This window comes from Dryobates pubescens, chromosome 29, assembly GCF_014839835.1.
Source record: "Dryobates pubescens isolate bDryPub1 chromosome 29, bDryPub1.pri, whole genome shotgun sequence".
Classification (NCBI taxonomy): domain Eukaryota; kingdom Metazoa; phylum Chordata; class Aves; order Piciformes; family Picidae; genus Dryobates; species Dryobates pubescens.
The window spans coordinates 1,913,727-1,934,954 of NC_071640.1; the positions used below are offsets into that span (position 1 = coordinate 1,913,727).

General features: G+C 49.0%; 1 protein-coding gene across 2 annotated transcripts in view; it reads right to left on the reverse strand.

Moving 5' to 3' along the window:
• Nucleotides 1–18,250, reverse strand: part of AK8 (adenylate kinase 8) — a 78,782-nt gene extending 60,532 nt beyond the window's left edge. The window contains exons 1-4 of one of the 2 annotated variants that reach the window (XM_009896272.2): nt 18,166–18,250; nt 14,589–14,638; nt 12,951–13,064; nt 6,248–6,316 (exon numbers count right to left, since the gene is read on the reverse strand). In XM_009896272.2, the coding sequence (XP_009894574.2) occupies nt 6,248–6,316; nt 12,951–13,064; nt 14,589–14,638; nt 18,166–18,247 (315 nt within the window). In that variant the 5' untranslated portion in view covers nt 18,248–18,250. The remainder of the gene's footprint in view (nt 1–6,247; nt 6,317–12,950; nt 13,065–14,588; nt 14,639–18,165) is intronic. The other variant, XM_054174370.1, reaches the window with a different exon arrangement.
• Between the last annotated feature and the right edge of the window lie 2,978 nt (nt 18,251–21,228).

Consider the following 21,228-nt stretch of genomic DNA (forward strand, 5'->3'; position numbering starts at 1 on the left):
ACTTAAATCTAAGACTGAGTTTAAGACTTAAATCTAAGACTGAGTTTAAGACTTAAATTTAAGACTGAATTTAAGACTTAAATTTAAGACTGAGTTCAAAGCTTAAATTAAAACTGAAATTAAAAGCAAACCCAAACAAACTAAACAACCAAACAAACCCCCCCAAAAAACCCCAATGAAACCACCAAAAGACCCCCAAGCCAACCACCAACCCAAGCAAAACTCAACCTTCTAGCTCAACTAAACCCAACCCAGTTCCTCCCGTTCTGAACTATTCAAAGGGGTCCCAAGCCCACACCATGTGTAAAAAGAAAAGGAGGCTAAGCAAATGTGAAGGCAGCTTGGATGCCACGAGCAGGGAGGGAAATGTGCAGGCTTTCATTATTTTCTGACATTATACAGGAAAACTCACAGTAATGGAGCCAGCATCCCCAGAGCTAATGAAGCAACAGAGCAAAAGAAAGGGGGGGGGGAAGAAAAGAGCCTTTTGCTCCCTTAAGTCCTTGTTATAGCCAACTAAGTGTTGGATTGAGCATCTTTAAAAAAACATTTACAGATCTGTGAAATGCTGCAGGAGAGCTGCAGCCTCTCCCTGTTCCTGTCTGTTGCAGTGTTTGAAAGCTAACCCGCTTCCCAGGCTCCAGCCTGCATCTTCTGAACCTTCTTTAATGTATCTGTTAGCTGCCTAACCACACACGGCCTCATCATTCCAGCCTACACCTCAAAGTACCTTGGTGGTGCTCCAGGAAATGGGGGTTGGAGCTGGATGACCTGGGACAGAGAGCAAAGGAGAGAGGACAGAGGTTTGCTGCTGAATCACTTGGCTCCTGTCCTGCATCTAGCAGCGCCATTGCCAGTCAGTGGCACTTCAAGCAAACCTGGGGACGTGGCACTTGGGGACATGGTTTAGTGGCCATGGCAGGATTGAGCTGCCCAGGGAGATGCTTGGGGCCCCATCCCTGCAGATATTCAAGGTGAGGCTCGACAGGGCTCTGATCCAGTGGAGGATGTCCCTGCTGCCTGCAGGGGGATTGGACTGGATGAGCTTTGGAGCTCCCTTCCAACCCAAACCATTCTATGATTCCATGATTCTAGTCTGTGCATCCGCAGAGCAATAGCCAAGTGTCAGTACAGGCAGTGAGGCAAGTGCAGAGGTCACTGCTTGAGCCACAACACAGAGCTGAAACCAAGACCTTGATTTTGTTTACAATCTATGGATCTATGAAATCTGGAAAGCATCTTTGGAGTGAAATAAATGAGGGGGTTGGGGTTTCATTTCTGCTCTTGCATTAGCCAGCAATTATTATCATCTCTCACATAAATTTGAAGCTCTGGCAGTAGGAGGTCCAAAGGTTCTCAAAGTATTTCAAGGAGATTCATAGATTCACAGAATGGTTTGGGTTGGAAGGGACCTTCAAGATCATCCAATTCCAACCTCCCTGCCATGGGCAGGGGCACCTCCCACCAGCTCAGCTTGCTCAAAGCCCAGCCTGGCACTGAACACCTCCAGGGAGGAGATATCCACAGCCTCCCTGGGCAACCTGTTCCAGCGTTTCCACATCCTCACTGTCAAGAATTACTTTCTAATCTCCAGTCTAAATCTCCCCTCCTCAAGCTTCAATCTGTGACATCTCTAGAAGAAAACTGGGACATTTCCAATTAAGCAAGAAAATAGAGACTATTTAAAATTCCCTAATTAGCCTCATTTCAGGAGCTTGCCATGCTGCTGGGAGCTGCAGAAAATCGAGACTCAAGCAGCCACAACCCATTCTGGCCACTCAGTGGTGTTTGTTCTCTGGGCTGGAATGAGCTGCTGTCTGAGGTCACCTAGGTGCCTAGAGATCAACTTATCCCTCAGGACTTGCAGCAGGAGAGGCTGCACAATATTTTGAGCCGACCTTCAGCACTGGTTCTGAATAGATTGTGCCTGCACAACATATACATAAGGTCCAGATCCTCTTCTGGGGAGAAATGGCATCAGATGTGCAACGCCAATAAATCCATGCCAACAAATCTGGCTCGTTTTCTCCACTCCAAGTGCAACACTTTGGAAACTGAAGCAAAACAAACAAACAAACACACACACCCCCTCCCCCCAAACCCTCTCTGCTGCTGTCACTGCAGCAGAACCTCACACTCAAAAGCTGAGCAGCAGACCCTGAGCAACAGGCAGTGAACGCAGTGTTGTGCTTTAACCAACGCAGAGCAAACTCCAGGAGGCTTAAAGACAAATTTCCAAGGTCCTTAGAACTGCAATAAGCAATTTTACAGCTAAAAGGGTTTGGCAGAGTAAGAAAACACAGCTCAGTAAATAGCTTCCTGCCACAAACATGTTTTAAGGCATTTAAAAGGCACACACACACACACGAAAAGAAAGGAGGGTAGGGGGAGAGAATAAAAACACAGCACACAAAAAAAATAGTTCAGCATTTTGGAGCTGATTTTCCAAAGGTCTCTGAGTTGCAGGGTATCAGTCAGTCCCTAATTAGAATACATTATCCATCTACTTGACACTTCAGTGAAATGTCTATTCCACCACAGAGCAGCAGCTTTGTTCAGAACAGGTTTATTGATATTCTGCTGCCTTCCCTCTCCATACCCCCAGTGGCTTGGTTCTGTTTTATCACACATCAAAAAGGCCGTATGCTCAGGGCACCCCATGCACGGCTCAGAGCTGGAGGTCTGAACAGCTGCAAGTAGTATGGTATCACAGGAGGGACAAGCTCCAAGCAGATGTCACAGATGAAAAAAAAAAAAGGGGAGGAAGGAGGGGAAAAAAAAGGAGTAAAAAGGGAGTGTGGCTTGGGGAACGAAGCAAGAAGCAGCAAGACACAGCAGAGCAAGACCTGACTTAAATATGCCTATCATGCTTTATGCAAACATTGGTCTTTTTTTTGCCCTCCTGACTGTCATGAAAGTGTAATTAGTGACTTCAGATGGCAAATTTGTCTCTTTCAGAAGCCAGCTATTTTTTTTGTTCTTGGTGGCAGTCACCTTACATCCACGCACGGATTGCCCCTCATCACATCAAGGGTGGAACAAAGGCTGGGAGAGAGTAATTCCACACTGCCTTAACTCCGTGGTCACTGTTGCCTCCCTTTCAGCTGCAAACCTCGATCCTTCCCCACGTGAAGCCTGCTGTAAATACAGCATTCTGCTGCTGCTGCTGCTTGAATGCCAGGTGAAGTGCTCCTCAGAGACCCCATGCCAGGCTGAAAATCAACAACAAGGAAGTCTTTTCAAAGCCATCACTTCCCTCCCCAGATTTAAGGAATCCAGAGAAAAAGAAATGCTCAAGGTCATTCCCAGATGGAAATCTCATTCCTTTGCTGGCACTACTCTCAGCTAGGAAAAAAAAAACCCAACCCACACAAGCCTACATACTTTCACACTTTCCACTTCAATAATAATGACTTGGGCATTCAAGTTCTCTCTGGTTATTTGACCTGTACATCCTTCATTTATTTTTTTCCCCCCCTCCTAATTATAAAATCCCCAATTGAAACTGCCTTGGAATACCAAAAAGGGGCAGCACAAAGAAATAATGCTGAATTATCTGGCAAGGCTGCAAGAAACCTCAGCCACAGCCAGAAGGATCAAGCAGCATGGATGCTGCTGCCTTGAGGAAAGGAAGTCATCACAACAAGTGGGGTTGGGTTGTTTTTCCCCCTCCCACATCTTCATTCAGTGTTTTTGGAGCAGTCTGACACTCCTCTCATGGCCTTCTGAAGAAAGGGGGACACAAACAACGCAGCAAATAAAAGAACCCCAAATAAAATGAACCAAAAAAAAAAAAAACCCCAAACCCAAACAAAATGAGTGAGCAACGTTGGGATATTTCCTGACGTCTGAGGGGAAGGTCTGTCTCTGGTAGATTCAGATTGGATGTTAGGAGGAAGTTCCTACAGGGGTTGGAAGGGACTTCCAGAGATCATTGAGTCCAACCCCCCTGCCAGAACAGAATCACCCAGGTCAGGTCACACAGGAACACATCCAGACAGGGCTTGAAAGTCTCCAGAGAAGGAGACTCCACCACCTCTCTGGGCAGCCTGCTCCAGGGCTCCAGCAGCCTCACACCAAAGAAGTTTAACCTCATGCTAAGGTGGAACCTCCTGGGTTCCAGCTTGTACCCACTGCTCCTTGTCCTATTACTGGACACCATCAAAAGCAGCCTGGCACCTTCATCCTGACACCCACCCCTCAGATATTTATAGCCACTGCCAAGACCCCCTCTCAGCCTTCTCTTCTCCAGACTAACCAGCCTCAGAAGGTTGCTGTGCTCAGTCTCTCACAAATTCATCATGCAGCAATCTCCTCAGTAGCCTTCTCCAGCTCCATAAATTCCCTCCACACCACCAGCAGCCAGAAGTGCCACAGCCAACAAGTACTAACTCCTGGAAGATGAAAAGTCTTCATCTCAGCCTCGCAGTTCCAGGTTCTAACATAATGCTTGCAATAAGTTTTCTGCCTGTGCTGGAAGCTCCACCTGTCTGATCCCTGGCAGTCCTGACCACATTTGTATTAGGAGAACACACAGCACAGAGTCTCAGCAGAGCTGCTGATCAATAAAACTGTTCTCCTCAGAGAACGTTGGCGACATCTATAAGCCTGTGAGTGTCAAAACAATGGCCCCAAAAAACTCTGTATCCCTCCTGTCAGAGGAGATGAAAGCTGTACAATTAATGCCAAGGCAATGACACCACAAGGAGAAATAAAACAAACAGCTGGTGGTACACTGGTCCTGCACACTGGTCCTGCACACTGCTCCTGATCCATTAACGCTCTCAGGAAAAACCCAACATGCTGACTCATGTTGGGACAGAAATGGCATCAATCTGCTCAGTGGTGTAAAACAATCCCCAGTATTAATTCCAGTTCATAGGAGCAGACAATCAGAGAGTTGCTGGAAGGTGTCCAGAGAAGGGCCACGAGGAGGAGCAGAGGGCTGGAGCTGCTCTGCTTTGAGGACAGACTGAGGGAGTTGGGGCTGTTCAGTCTGGAGAAGAGAAGGCTCCCAGAAGACCTAATTGTGGCCTTCCAGGATCTGAAAGGGGCTCCAAGAAAGCTGGGGAGGGACTTTTGAGGGTGTCAGGGAGGGATAGGACTGGGGGGGATGGAGCAAAACTGGAAGTGGGAAGATTGAGATTGGATGTTAGGAAGAAGTTGTTCCCCATGAGGGTGGTGAGAGCCTGGCACAGGTTGCCCAGGGAGGTGGTGGATGTTTCCTTCCTGAAGGTGTTCAAGGCCAGGTTGGATAAGACCTTGAGCAACCTGGGCTGGAAGGTGTCCCTACCTATGGCCATGGGGTTGGAAGTGGATGATCTTTAAGGTCCCTTCCAACCCAAACCATTCTATGAATCTGCAAATAACTGCTTATGGAGCCAACAAATCACAGCAACATCTGAGATCTAAAAGGAAACACACCAGAGGTATTTTGCTCTCCTTAAATCCAGACATTGACTCCAGCCAACATTCATCTACTTAATTTCTCCTTTTGCGCTGTGTGAAAAGTCTCAGAGATTGCAGAATCTTTGGTTGGAAAAGACTTCTAAGATCACTGAGTCCAACCATCAACCCAAACACCACCATGGCCACTAAACCATGTCCCCAAGTGCCATGGCCACACATTTCTTGAACACCTGCAGGGATGGGGACTCCACCACCTCGCTGGCTAACCTATGCCAATGCCTGACACCTATGGGTAGAGCTAAAGCCATTGTGTTGCCTGTTCATGTAAGAGGACAGTGAGTGAACATATTAATGATAACTTAACTGGAGGATATATTCAAATGCAGATTTTCTTAACACAAGAAGGGGAGAAAAAAGGACACAATGAGAAAGAGACTGAAATAATGAAATGAGTCATGTCAGACTCTCTTCTTCCCCCCTTTTCCTCACTAAAAGTTAAGGGGGGTTTAACTCAGCCTATTGATTTTGGTATATATTCTGTTTATCTGCTTTGTCCACTGTATCTCTGCCAGTTGCCCCAGGCAATCAACAAAGCTCTGCTTGTTCAGCCTTTGATCATCTCCGTGCTGGAAGATTAGCATATGCATACTCTCATCCTCCCCTTTATCCTGTTAATAAAGCTCCAAACTCCCTCTGCTGATGTTCAAGAAAGCAATCCGCTCCACAGCCCCCAATGGTTTGCCCCCATTCCCTCCTCTGCTCAGGACTTGGAATGCTAACTACTGCACATGAGTTGTGTAAGTGCTTATCCAGCAGCCCTCTGAGGAGCAATTCTTACTTGTTTGATGCAGTCCACGTTTGACAGACGTTCCTGGATCAGATTGGCCCAAAGAGCATTGGGGATTTTCTAAAGAAAGAACAAAAACCAACAATGAAAAAACCAAAACACAACAAAACCACCAAGAAAAAACAAAACCCACCCCCAAAACAACACCAAAAATCAGGGCTGAATATTCACAGTGGGGTCCAAAAGGAATTTTACCATGCAGGCACAGTCGGGTTGAAGGTGAAGGGAGAGGTCTTCTTCTAAAGAAATAAACACGTTGGCACAAGGCCCAAGTCATTAACACATCAGAGAGTTAATGAGGGCACAAAACTCAAGTTTGAAGGTAAGCTGAACAGAGAGCCTGCATCCATCTCTTTGTATTCTTTTCATGCTGCCATGGAAGCAGGGCCAGATTTTACACAGCACCACACACACACACTGGGCATCAAGCAGTGGAACAGGCTGCCCAGGGAGGTGCTGGAGTCATCATCCCTGCAGGTGTTGGAGAAATGGGTGGCACCTGGGGACATGGTTTAGTGGCCATGGTGGTGTTGGGTTGATGGCTGGACTGGATGCTTCATAGATTCACTGAATGGTTTGGGTTGGAAGGGACCTTCAAGATCATGTAGTCCCAAATCCCTGCTGTGGGCACCTTCCACTGGAGCAGGCTGCTTCATCCAGCCTGGCCTTGAACACCTCCAGGGAGGGGGCATCCACAATTCCCTGGGCAACCTGTTCCAGTGCCTCACCACCCTCACTGTCAAGATTTTCTTTCTAGTATCTATTCTAAACCTCCCCTCCTCAAGCTTCAATCCATTGATCTTGGAGATCTTTTCCAGCTGGAACAATTCTGTGGTTCTATGGCAAACCTGCGAAGGGATCCATACAAGAAGTCCTCTTCACATCAGTGTCTGACCTGCTGCTGCTTCATGTGGCAGTGGAGGCAGCAGCAGTGATCTTAAAACAGGCAGAATCTCAAACTCTGAGTAAATTACAGAGAGAGCTGCATTTTCAGGAGGTTGGCTTCCTAGTTTCAAGTAACTCTCACTTTTTCATCATCCAAAAATACAGGTTGTGGTTGAAGTGAAGTCAGATGCTGAGGTGAATTCAGATGCTGAGGTGAATTCAGATGCTGAGGTGAATTCAGATGCTGAGGTGAATTCTGATGCTGTTAGTGATGTTTTTGAGGATGTTGAAGCTAATTTTAATGATGGCAAATTGAATTTGGATGGTAAAATTAATATTGCTCACAGCCACCTCCAGGCTGGCTGCAAACACCTCCAGGGATGAGGCTTCCACCACCTCCCTGGGCAACCTGTGCTGGCCTCTCACCACCCTCATGGGGAACAACTTCTTCCTAACATCCAATCTCAAACTCCCCATTTCTAGTTTTGTTCCATCCCCCCCAGTCCTATCCCTCCCTGACACTCTCAAAAGTCCCTCCCCAGCTGTCTTGGAGCCCCCTTCAGATCCTGGAAGGCCACAAGAAGGTCTTCTTGGAGCCTTCTCTTCTCCAGACTCAACAGCCCCAACTCTCTCAGTCTGTCCTCATAGCAGAGCAGCTCCAGCCCTCTGCTCCTCCTCGTGGCCCTTCTCTGGCCACCTTCCAGCACCTCCAGATCCCTCTTGTAATAGGGGCTCCAGAACTGGATGCAGTGCTCCAGGTGTGGTCTCAGCAGAGCAGAATAGAGGGGGAGAATCACCTCCCTCAACTAAGTATAATGAAAAAGTGGCTGCCTGCACAGGAAGATTTCAGAGCAATCTTCATGAAATCCTGAAACACTTCACCAGGAGTGGTGGAAACGCTGCCACAAAAGTCACTTTAAAGTAGAGTGGAGAAAGCTCCCCAGAAAACACAGAGACAAGTCCTCACCTGCCTCTGGAGTAGAGTGAGGTGACCCAGCCTGGCACTGAGCTTTCTTGTTTCATTTCTCTCTGCTGTCCCCAGTTCTCAGTGCCCTTCCTGAGATCAGCCACTCTAAGGCAACGTTCAAGCAGGTAAAAGAGAAAAAGGGAAAGAAATTGCTGCCTGTCTTGGAAGTCAGCAGGTCCCACAGGGTGGTGTGTCAAAGCCTCCTGCAGCCCCCTGCTGCTGGAGCCTGGGTCTGTGGCTTTGAGCCTGTCACCTTCCAAAGGTGCCTCATGCTGCTAGCAGGAGCAGCTCATGTCTTGCTTGCTGCTTTGATGTGTCACATCAAGACAGGCTAGCAACTGCCAGGGGTCCACTCTGCTCAGCCTTGCCAAAGCAATTTAAACCAAAACCACACTAACTTCTCTCAGTGCTGAGGCACTCTTAGTCCTCTCTTTGGAGTGGGGCTGCTTGCACCAAACCCCTCCAGGACAGACAGGTGTGGGTGCCTCAGTGGTTTAGTTCCTTCTGCTCTCTGTGGCTCAAGTCCAGTCTCATTTCCTGGGCAGTTTTCCTCCTACTGAGCAGTGGCCTATAAAAGCAGTTGCAATAGGTTGCTTGCAGAATGCCTCATTATTCAACTAGAAATCATTCCAACTGAGACCTATCAGGCAGCACATGGACAATTCCTCTCTCAAACACTCACATAAATATATCATGAGCTTGGTAAATGGGACTGCACCTCCCAGGACTCTGCAACGATGGACAATGCAGTAATGGACAATAGGTTGGATAACTGCGGATCCATGCCTGACCTCTCTGAGCCTGCCCCGAAATTCAGTTTATTTAAAGGGAAGTCCTGCTGCTGATGTATTTTATGGTGACAACACTTTGCTATAAACTCTATCTCCATGCTGCTGAAAGCTTCTACTCCTTCATGACTCATTTGAAGTACTCCATGTCGTTTCAGAGGCATCCCACTTCCACTTCCATGCCTACTTCAGAGGCATCCTGCTTCCTACTACCACTCATTGCTATGTTTCAATAATATTTCACAAAGCTGAACCTTTTTTTTTCTGGAGGGGGAGTGGGAGGGACTTTCCCTGGGCTTTTTAAATGGAAGGTTTGGATATATTTGTTTTGCAGACAGCTACAGCTCAAAACCAGACTCCTGCAAGTTTGCACCTTGCAGAGAAGAGCAGGCAGGTTTTGAAGGAGTTTGGTTTAGTGTCCTGAGAATCATGAATGGTTAGATGCAGCTTGTTCAGGTGAATACCCATGGAAGGTTGGTCTTTTGCATGTGCACACAGGGAACAGCTCCTGTTGGCTCCTTCCTGGAAGAGAGGAGACTACTGAACATGCCTGGAGAAAGATGTCTTGGGTTTTCCTCTCTTCTGCGATTTTTCTTCTTAAAAAGCATGAAGATATGATCACAGAGTAGTTCTGGATGGAAAAGACCTTCAAGATTATCAAGTCCAACCATTCTGAGGGAGCTGGGGCTCTTCAGCCTGGAGAGGAGAGAGTTCTGGGTTCCACTGCCTGAAGGGGGGCTGCAAGAAAGCTGGGGAGGGACTTTTGACAAGGGCTTGTAGCGATAGGATGGGAGGGAATGGATTAAAGCTTGAGGAGGGTAGATTTAGGCTGGAGATTAGGAAGAAATCCTTCACAGTGAGGGTGGGGAGACACTGGAACAGGTTGCCAGGGAGGTGATGGATGCTCTCTCCTCAGAGGTATTCAAGGAGGTCTAGTGGGAGGTGTCCCTGCCCATAGCAGGGGGGTTGGAACTGGATGATCTTTAAGGTCCCTTCCAACCCAAACCATTCTGTGAAGCCAGGATGCAATTGCAGAGCAGTTTGAAGTCATTAAGGCACTGTGCAAACACCTCACCTGCAATTTAATTCAGCATTGAGTGCACTCCCATCCCACAAACCCACAATTTTCAGTTACTTCAACCTCTCCTTTTATCCAGTTAACAGGGAAAAGTGAGACATGCAAGAGCTCATCATTAGCCTTGCTATAGGAAAAAACCTGAAGGTGCTTCTGATTAACATTATAATAACTGGAGATGAGGGAGTAATTTGCAATGATTTATCCCAAAATGTAGCCTCTTTTTCTGCTCATGGAATATTTATTGGGAGCTCGTGGTTCTTCAAATGTATTAAACATTCAGAAACATTTTGACTTCTCTTTTGGACTATTTTTCCATGCAGAATGTTCACATTTTGCTTTGGAACAGTCAATATTTAACACCCTTTACTTGAGCTGTGCTCGTTAGGCAGCGGCCAGGTGTGTGTGTGTTAATGAATCACTGCCTGCCCAGCTTTAAAACTGAGCCTCAGAGAAACAATCATCCATTTTAAAGACATCTTCCACGAATTCTTGTGCCAGGAAAGCTCAAATGCTCTCAATTTTACTGGGAGAGGCCACAGATGAGGTGAAAGTTTGACTTCCAACCCAAACCATTCTATGAATCTGGAAGGGGCCTTCAAGATCATCTTGTTCCAAAGCCCTGGTACTGGCAGGGACACCTCCCCCCAGCCCAGGTTGCTCAAGGCCTCATCCAACCTGGTCTTGACGACCTCCAGGGAAGGGGCAGACACAACCTGCCTGGGCAACCTGTTCCAGTGTCTCCTCACCCTCACCTTTCTTCCTCATCTCCACTCTCCATCTGTGTGAACAAACATTTGCAGACCTTTTCATGGTGTCTGCCCAGATCTAGTGACATTGACCTACTGACCTAAAAATGATCAGGGTTGTAGTGAGGGGGGTTTTGGTTTCTTCTCCACAGCAATGAGTGATGTGATGAGAGGAAACGGCCTCAGGCTGCATCAGGGGAGGTTTACATTGGGTGTTAGAAGAAACTTCTTCGCTGAAAGGGTTCCCAAAGACTGGAACAGGCTGCCCAGGGAGGTGCTGGAATGCCTGTCCCTGGAGGTGTTTAAAAGAGGCAGAGCTGCGGTGCTGAGGGCCATGGTTTAGCACCAAGCTTGGTAGAGTTAGAGAAGGGTTGGACTGGATGATCTTAAAGGTCTTTTCCAACCAGAACTATGATTCCATGACCTTTAGCATTGGGTCAATTCAGCCACAGCAACCCTATACACATGGAATGTTCCTCTAACAACATCGAGTTGCGTTATGTGATCTTCACACCAGACTTCCATGAACACCATCCTCAGTCCTGCTTTTGCCTCTTTCCATTTATTAAATTGCTTTGGCCAGGACTGCAACTTTTTAATGCCCTGCTTGGATCACAGATAGCAGAGACAGCTATTGTTCTCTTCCTGAAGAGACATTCAAACCCTGTCAGTGCTATGGATCTTATGCATGCTGGTGGAGTCAAGTTTACCTCTTGCTGCAGCAGACCCAGGGCTCAGTTAACAGCAGCAGGAGGTTTAGCCAGCAGACATGGAGCGGCAAGGGGAAAGAGGGCTCTTGAGATGACAATTTGGCTACGTTTGGAGGCATTGCAAAGCTTGCACTGATTTAGAGTAAGCAAGGAGCTCCCTCCTAGTTTTAGGAGCCACACTGAAGAATTTAGCTGGTGGAAAAGAACCGAATCCAGCCGATACAAAAGAACAAAAGAAACGCTTTAGCGAATCTGACCCCTCAAAGCCAAAGCAAACTGCTCCAGCACTGAAGCACCACCATCTCCGGCTCTTCAAGCACTCCTTTGCTACCTGATTAGCCTTGACATTTTTGACTTTCATCTTCTGCACCATCCATCTTTTTCAATCAAGTAAGCCCAAAAGGACACCCTTGAAAGTGCATCTGTATAGTCTGAGATATGGTAATAATTACAGTAATTAAACCAAAGGGAATTTTTGTTTTAAATTCTCCCCCTCCGAGTTGGAATGAGTGAAACCTAGCAAAAACAATCTCCAGTAATTAGAACCAAGATTTCAAAGTACAGCCTCCCTGCAAAGAAGCAGTTTCTGTCAGCCCAGCCAGAAGCAAACCTTCTTGCCAAGGAGGTTCAGTCAGGTCAATGAACTCTTTCCTCTCAGATCTTTAAGCACATTGCTCAAGGCACCTCCAAACTTCTTCGCTGGTTTAGTCTGATAATCACCTTATTTTCAGACTCAAGAACCGAAGGAGGTCCAGCAGATCTATGGAAGCTCTCGCTCCCCTCTGCTCTGCCCTGGTGAGACTAAATCTGTGTCCAGTTTTGGGCTCCCCAGTTCAACAGAGACAGGCATCTGCTGGAGAGAGTCCAACAGAGACTACAAGGATGGTGATGAAACTTGAACATCTCTTCTATAAGGAAAGATTGAGAGCCCTGGGGCTGCTTAGTGTGGAGAACAGAAGGCTGAGAGGAGGTCTGATCAATGTCTCTAAATATCTGAGGGGTGGGTGTCAAGATGAAGGTGCCAGGCTCCTTCTTGCTGTGCTCAGTGATAGGACAAGGGGCTATGGGTGCAAACTAGAACCCAGGAAGTTCCACCTCAACATGAGAAGCAACTTCTTTGCTGTGAGAGTGACAGAGCCCGGGAGCAGACTGCCCAGAGAGGCTGTGGAGTGTCCTTCCCTGGACACCTTCAAGCCCTGTCTGGATGCATTCCTGCGTGACCTGCCCTGGGTGATCCTGCTTTGGCAGAGGGGTTGACTCAATCTCTAGAGGTCCCTCCCAACCCCTTCCATTCTCTGATTCTGTACTTCTGTGATTCTATGATCTTTATCTTTGTTCATTCCTTATTTTCCAGAGGTTGCCCTTCTCTGAAAGGCTCTGTACCTACCGACAGCACAAACCAATCTACAAACCGCCGCAGACGGCAGAGGATTTACTCTGATCTGCTCAACTCAAAAGCAGGGAATGCAAACTAATTCCTCTTCTGTGAAATGAGAATGACTATTGCTGTATTCTCTTACCTCTTTTCTCTCCTTATATGCCTTTGCTTCTTTTGTCACTGCTAATATTTCCTTGAATAACAAAGTCTCCTGAGAGATACGCACAGCATCCAAGCGTTTACAAAGCCACAGTGCCTGATGAAAGGAAGGAAGGAAGAAAGGAGAGAGTAAATAATAATGATAATAAAAAAACCCACAGGTTGAACTATCTGGAAAGAAAATGAATGCTTGGGTTTGTTTGTTTTTCTTTCAGAAGCTGCAGAAAGAAAACATTTTCCCAGCCTTCCAGATTATCTGTGTAGCTGTAAGCAGCTTCTCACAGAGCTGTTTAAGAGCCTAGAGCTTTGAGTGGGATCTTTTTCATCTGCTGCACTGCAACACAGATTTGGAAGAAGAAAGCTTTCCTCCCAGCATGCACACACCACCACCCTCAGCTCTTGCTGTGGTCAGCTTTCTCTGTGCTTCACATACAGCGTGGACCCTTGCAATCAAGTGGTACCAGTGGAGGTGACAGAGAAGCAGCCATGCAGGTGGAGCAGTCCACCACCATTGTGTGGCTGTGGTACTCCTCTCTGCTAATTAGCCCTGCTGAAAAGCTGGGGAAACAAGGCAGGCAGGCAGAGGTCTGCTGCATTACAGCTGCATCACTACCACCACCAGCTGAGTCCTTGCAGAGCTCACTTCAGTCGGGAGGTTGGTGCTGGTCTCTTCTCACAGGTAATTAGTGATAGAACAAGAGGGAAGGGCCTCAAGCTGCGACTGGGGAGGTTTAGACTGGACATTAGGAACCTTTTTTTTTCCCCACAGAGAGAGTGGTCAAGCATTGGGAAAGGCTGCCCAGGGAGGTGGCTGAGTCACCAGCCCTGCATGTGTTTAAAGGTCGTTTGGATGTGGTGCTTGGGGAGGTGAACTTTGTAGAGAAGGGTTATTGGTTGGACTTGGGGATCCCCAGGGTCCTCTCCAAGCTGAATGTTTCTGTGGTTCTGTAGTGCAATACACAAGAGTGTATCCCTTAGGAATTCCACCCTTCCACCTGTCCTCTGCTTTTCTATCCCTGAGAGAGGTTATGAAAATTATTTCCCCAGAACAAAATCCACAGCAGCAGTGAGCTCAGCAGGGAGCCAAAGAATCACAGAACTGTCAGGGTTGGAAGGGACTTCAAGGCTCAGCCAGTTCCAACCCCCCTGCCATGGCCAGGGACCCCTCACACTACAGCAGGTTGCTCACAGCCACCTCCAGCCTGGCTGCAAACACCTCCAGGCAGGAGGCTTCCACCACCTCCCTGGGCAACCTGTGCCAGCCTCTCACCACCCTCATGGGGAACAACTTCTTCCTCACATCCAATCTCAATCTCCCCATTTCTACTTTTGCTCTATCCTCCCCAGTCCTATCAATCCCTGACACCCTCTAAAGTCCCTCCCCAGATTTCCTGGAGCCCCCTTCAGATACTGAGAGGCCACAATGAGGTCTCCTTGGAGCCTTCTCCTCTCCAGCCTGCACAACCCCAACTCCCTCAGTCTGTCCTCACAGCAGAGCAGCTCCAGCCCTCTGCTCCTCCTCGTGGCCCTTCTCTGGACACCTTCCAGCACCTCCAGATCCTTCCTCTGCTAGGAGCTCCAGAGGGTAAGTGGACAGCATCAGAAGACTGAAGTTACTTACAACTGTAGTTTTCCCAGAAGCAGGTGGGCCAAGTACACAGATCCTTGGAGCTATGAAACAAAAGGTTGGGAATATCAGCAGGAGATGCAGAAGAGCAAACTCCCAACCAGTTTCCCACTGTTGCATTGCACAACTAAAAGGAATCACAATGAAACCATGATGTCAGCTGGAAATCTCCCAAGTGGAGACTTCAGGATTAGGCTCCACTGGGGGAACTAAAAGGGGGATCACTAAGGCAGTGCCAGCTGGGTCTCCCTTGGATTCCCATGGTCAGCAAGATTAATACTCTGGCTCCATAAACACTTCACTCAGAGAGGTAGAGGAGATCCATACACCTGCATTTCAATCCATTCAAACACGTGGCTGGATGGTTCAGTGGGTGAACCAGAGCACAAGCTATCAACATTTCCATGGCTGAACTTGCCTTCTGTTCCCAGATCATTGCTTCAGACCTAACACATTTTGTGGTGAAAGACCAAAAAACCACCATTTTAGCTATTTTAGCTTGCACACACAGGACAGGACTGCTGAAAAGTGACTAATGAGCTTAATACTGTGATCCTAGATTATGAGCCTAGCAGAATGGCTGAGATTGGACTTCTTGAGGTATTTCCCTTGCATAGTGTGATGGTAAAACCCAGTTTTCTACTTTGGCAAAGGTTTTGGCTCTCATCACACACACACACACACACACACACACACACACTAATCTGCCATTTCACTTCTTGGTTTCATCTCAATGGGTTGTGCCAGGGCTCAGGGAAGACTGAGACACTCCAAACCCAAGCCCTTTCTCTCCACCCTTCCTGACAGTTTTCCTGCTCATCATTACAAACACTTTCCTTCGTTTCTGGGTCTTGTGTTTCTCTCCTGCACGTCCCTCTCCTATCCCTGAGGGGGCAAGGTGGGGAAAATGCATCCCAGTTCTGAGGAATTCTTGGTCTAAGGCATCCAGACAACACCAAAGGCAGCACCTTTGTGAGCTTCCTTGGGAAGGGATCAGAGCAAGACAAACAAGGGGGAATGGAGTAAGTCTCAGGAAAGGATTTGGGGCTTTTCCACAAACGTATCCTGGGCTGCAGTGCCTCAAGCTGACAGTTCAAAATTAACATCTTGGATGTTTCCCCCCCTCCCTCTACCTCAGGGAAGAAAAAAGCCCCCACAACCAGCCTGTACACAGCAAGGACTGATGAGCATTTACTGGGAGTAACACAGGAGGCATCTACTCACCCCAGAACCTCTTCAGCTCTTGCTAAGCAAGGGAGAGCCAGCGCCTGGCAGCAGCAGACGGGGAAGGATGTGGGATGTGTTTTGATGAGGCCTTCCCTGCACTGAGCAGTCATTGGGCAGGTGCAATGTTTAAAACCCACGTGAAACCCAAATTACAGATTCATCTTGACAAAGTTGCCTGACTTGGAAGCTTTCAGGACGGACCTCCCCCTCCCTTCTCTCCTCTCGCAAGCACAACAGAACTGGCACGCACTCACACACACACACAAAAGGCTTTAAAAGGCCCCATCAGCTGGTTTTAGCACCTCATTTCCTGCGGCTGTAACGTGATTAAGTCCTAGGGTGGGTGGTTTGGGGCTGGGGTTGGGTTTGGTTTGGCTGCTGTGTGTTTCCTTGGTGTTTGGTTGGGGTTTTTTTTTTCCCCCCCTCAGTCTCAACACCTTGAAACTGCAGCCTGGTGCTGAGGAATTATTTATAACCAGCGTCATAAAAGAGTGCTGGGGTGCCAACACTAATCAACTTCTTCAAACCACTTCAAAGAAAGTCAAGGGGAAAAAAAAAAAAGAGATAGGAAAAAAAAAAACCCCACCACCACCACCACACACACAACCCTTTCCATCCACAGATCCTTTTGAGGTTTAACTAAGGAGCTTGATTTAAAATTCACAAGAAAAACCCTTAGGTATTGAAGCTTTAATACGCAGCTTTCTTGGACAAACGTTTGATAAAGCAGCGCAACATCCCCGTTCCAGGCAGCAGCTTCGTGCTTTAATATTGCCCAGGGCTACTGTAAATGCTCACTTTGTACTAAATCTGCTTTTTCTCCCTGCTTAGTGGCTGGCAGCAGATGGGGCGGCCTCCTTGGCTCCTTCCCTCATTTGCACACTCGTAAGACCCTTCTAAAGAGCTCTCCCCCCAACATAGGACACCAGGGCAGGAGCAGGACGCTGCTGTGTGTGATGCCTAACCTGCTCCTGTCTCAGGAACTAGGCAGGGTTTAGGGCTGGGGGGGGTTGAAGCAGCAGCTAAATGAAGTCAGGAAAATTTAGGGAGTGCCTTTTCCTCTGGTAAGAAATCAGATTTCATTCCATTCTGGAATCATAGAATCGTTCTGGTTGGAAAGGACCTCTAAGATCATAGAGTCCAACCATCATGACCACCATGGCCGCTAAACCACGTCCCAAAGTGCCATGGCCACAGGTTGCACGATCATCAGATTGTTTTGGTTGGAAGAGACTTGGAAAATCATTTGAGTCCAAACACCAACCTGGAGAAGAGAAGATTCCAGAGGGACCTTAGAACTGCCTTCAAGTAACTGAAGGGATCCTACAGGAAGGCTGCAGAGGGACTTTTCCTGGGGCACAGGACAAGGGGGAATGGTTTGAAGCTGAGGCAGAGCAGGGTTAGACTGGAGCTGAGGAAGAAGTTCTTCAGTACAAGGGTGGTGAGACTTTGGAATAGGTTGCCCAGGCAGATTGTGGCTGTCTCCTCCCTGGCAGTGTTCAAGGCCAGGCTGGATGAGGCCATGAGCAGCTGAGCCTAGTCGAAAGGTGTCCCTGGCCCACGGTGGGGAGGTTGCAGCAGATGATCTCTGAAATCCCTCCCAAACGAAGCCGTTCTGTGATTCAGGGGTAATGGTTTACTCTGGTTTTTAAAGGCACATCAAAGCAACATGACACCAGCTCACCCTGACAGCTCCTGCAGAACAGAAACCCTAGTTCCACGCTGCACATCCAAATGCCACCTGCCTAAGGGTGCACAGGTTGCACATCAAATCATCTGATGGAGTCTACATTGCTTTGCTTGCACAGGAGAGAGGCCTCCTATTCCACTTCCCAGTTTTGCAGGCGTGCTCACTGCTCCTGAGCTGAGCTGCCACGGAGCAATGGAGCTCATTAGCAGCAGCCAGTAACTAACTAATAGGAAAAAAAAAAAGCAGCAGAAAATCTGCCAGCCCAGGTAGAAGAGGAGAGCAAATTTACACCTGACAAAAGGAGTAATTAGCGAGCTTAAAGACAACAGGAAATATCAGATGGGGCACAGAAGGCATTAATAATTGATACACCAGAACTCTTTGTTATTCCCTTGGAGGGTTTCATTGTTATAACTGTTAAAGTGCATTTTTGATTAGATTACCCACCCAAAGAGAAGAGAAAAAGAGACATTAAAAGCAGCTTACCTATAGCTATTCCAAAATGTTCACCCTTTCCTATTTTATTTTTAATCTTCCTCCCTCCCCCACCTTCAAGACACAGCCAGAAAAGTTTTATCCATCATCTGCCAAGCAAAGCACAGCTGCTTGCAAATCAGGAGTGGGACTGTTTCTGGTGTCTCCATTTGGACTTACCATCGTCCTTGTTCTGCTTTAAATGGTCTATCATAAACTGAATGGGATCATCTGGCTTATGAATTAAGAGTTCTTCAAGCATGTGCTGAAAAGAAATAGGACAGAGTCAGAGGGAAACGTGGCAGCTAGGCAGGTGTGATAGGGTGGAGCTTTACAGCAGTGCTGTGAGGATCTTACAGAGTTTGTACATTGATAGATTCATAGAATGCTTTGGGTTGGGAGGGACCTTAAAGACAATCTAACTCCAGCCCCCTGCCACGGCCAGGGACACCTTCCACCAGCCCAGCTTGGTCAAGGCCTCATCCAGCCTGGCCTTGAATAGCTCCAGGGAGGAGACATCCACAGACTCTCTGAGCAACCTGTGCCAGTGTCTCCTCACCCTCACCGTCAAGAATTTCTCCTTAATCTCCAGTCTCAATCTGCCCTCCTCAAGCTTCAATCCATTCCCTCTTGTCCCATCACTACAAGCCCTTTAAGCGCTGATTTATTTCTTAAGGCCCCTTTCACAGACTCAAATTTCACACAAGCAGCTCAGTCAGTTTCTGGAGGAGGTTCACCTTTCAGGTTTCACAGTTTGGGTTTTGCAAATGTTTATGTTTAGGACAATCATTTCAAGCCAGGGTTTGTTTGTGCCATTAGGTTGCTACAATAAAACTGAAGCATGCAAACAAAGACTCTGTGTAAATCCTGGGAGCGTTTTATGCAATGTGAGGAGGTTCTGCAGCTGAATTCAGTGTCCCCTGGCTTGCAAAAAGCACAGCAGTGGTATTAAAATCCCTGAAATATTATGCCACAGCAGTCATGGTAAACGGCCCTGAAGTTACCTGAAAAAGCCAAACCAGCAAACAAAAACCCCCACCAAAATAGGAGAGGGAAAAACAAAACAAAACAAGAAAGAGAAAGAAAAAGAAGCACTTGTGTGGCTTCCAGTGAAAAGGGCTTTACAATATCGAGAGTTAAGAGTACAAGGGGAGTCTCTCTAACAGCTTCTCCTGCCACAACAGCTCCGTAACGCTCAGTCCCTCGCACAAACCTCCCCACGCTCAACAAAACTCGCAGAACAAAACCTACCTTTCTCTAAGGCAGGACCCCCAGCCCTGCTAAGCCCCGAGCCCCGCCGGCGCTGTCAGAAACGGAGTTGTGTTTGTGACCCCAACCTCCGCGGAACAGCCCCGACAGGAGCGGCAGGGACCGCCTGAAGCGGATCGCGCTGATGGAGGGGCTGCAAGGCGGCGGTCACCTCGTCGGCTGTCTCAGGAAGGGCAAAATCCTTCACGGCGACTTTCCCTGCGCTTAATCTGTTACTGCAGCCTCCTCCTCGTCCTCCTTCTCTTCCCCCCTGTCCTGCCAAGCCTTTTCTTTCACGCACCTTTCTGCCACGGGCTCCTACTTTCTCCCGCCATGTGTGAACACTGGTAATTTCCAGGCTCTCATTAAAAGAAGCTAATCAACTAAGAGCGCTCAGCCGGCGCCCTTCCCTCCCAGGGGCCGCCCACCAGCCCCTGTCCAGGTGAGCCCAGTACCGGACGCGGGGATAACTGGCCGCGGTGCTGCTCCCTTTTCCCAGGAGCTACCCCATTCCTGGTTCGGGTTTCCCCCCGGGCAGCACCGCGGGATGGAAGCCAGGAGGAAACCGGGCTCCCTGCATCGGAGCCAGGACGGCGCTCACCGCGCCCCTCCCTGCCCCGCCATGCCACCCCCGCGCCCCAGAGGAGGTGGTGGGGACAGCCCCCGGGGCAGGCGCGGCTCGTTCACCTGCAGGAGCTGGAACAGCTCCCGCTCCTCCGCGTAGGAGCCCAACGGCGGCGGCCACGGCCGGGCGGGGGCGTCCATGGCGTCCCTAGCAACCAGCGCGGACGCGTTGCTAAGCCTGACGTCACCAGACAGCGACACGCGAAAGCCCCGCCCCTCCGCGTGTTGCCTAACAAAGCGGGGTGACGTCACCGAGCGGCGACGCCAGCGCCGTTGCCAGGGAGACGGAGGCGCTTCAGCGGGACTCCCCGGGGAGCTCTGTCTGCCGCTGCCCACACCGGCCCCTCTGCCCCTCTGCAGGGCTGCCACTGCCCCCTGCCCCCCGCACATTCGCCGGGGTGTGCCGGCCGGTACGGACTGGGGGCCTGCAGAGCTCCCTGGGGCGGGTGGGAAAACGCTGTTTGCGGGGGGAAGGTGGAAGGGCGTGGAGGCGGGTGGTGCAGGCCAGGCTTCCACCGGAGCGGGGAAAGACGAGCGCTCGTGGCAGGATGCCCCTGGGGTGGGCAGGGGCCGGGCTTAACCATGGCCACGAGCTTCCCCTGCTCTGCCGTGATGCAGAATCCCACCGCGGTGGTGTTGGAAGGGACCCCTGGACATCACCTAGTCCAGCCCCTCTGCGAAAGCAGGGCACCCATAGCAGCTTGCCCAGGATCACAAGGGCCACAGAGGTTTGGAAAGACTCCACAACCTCACTGGGGAGCCTGCTCCAGGGCTCCAGCACCCTCCCACCAAAGAAGCTTCTCCTGCGGCTCAGATGGAACCTCCTGGCTTACAGTTTGTGCCCATTGTCTATGCTCTTGTCACTGGGCACCACTGAAAAGAGCCCAGCCCCATCCACTTGCCCCTTACCCTTTAGCTCTTGCTGAGCACTGATCCCCTCTGGGGCTGCTCTTCTCCAGGCTCAACAGCCCCAGGCCCCTCAGCAAGTTAGTAGCCTCCTCCGGACTCTCTGCAGTAGTTCCATGTCTCTCTTGAACGGGGAAGGCCAGAAGCGGACCTAGCACTCCACCTGTGGCCTCAGTAGGGCAGAACAGAGGCACAAGAGCTCCTTCCTCGAGCTGCAGGGTCACACTCTTCTTTCATGTCCCCAGGGCTGCCTGCCAAGCTGTCTGGATTTAATGTGAGTGTTTAAGCCACTTGGGCAATAGCTTGAGAGGGATAAGAGCAGCCACTGCTTCCCCCGGCCCCTCCAGAGCAGCCTGTTTGATGCATTGCTCCATTATGTTTACAATAGACCCACTTGGGTTTATGGTGGCTGATTGTCAGGGAGCCCCTCTGGGTTCTCTACCTCTTTTTGCAGCATCGTTACTA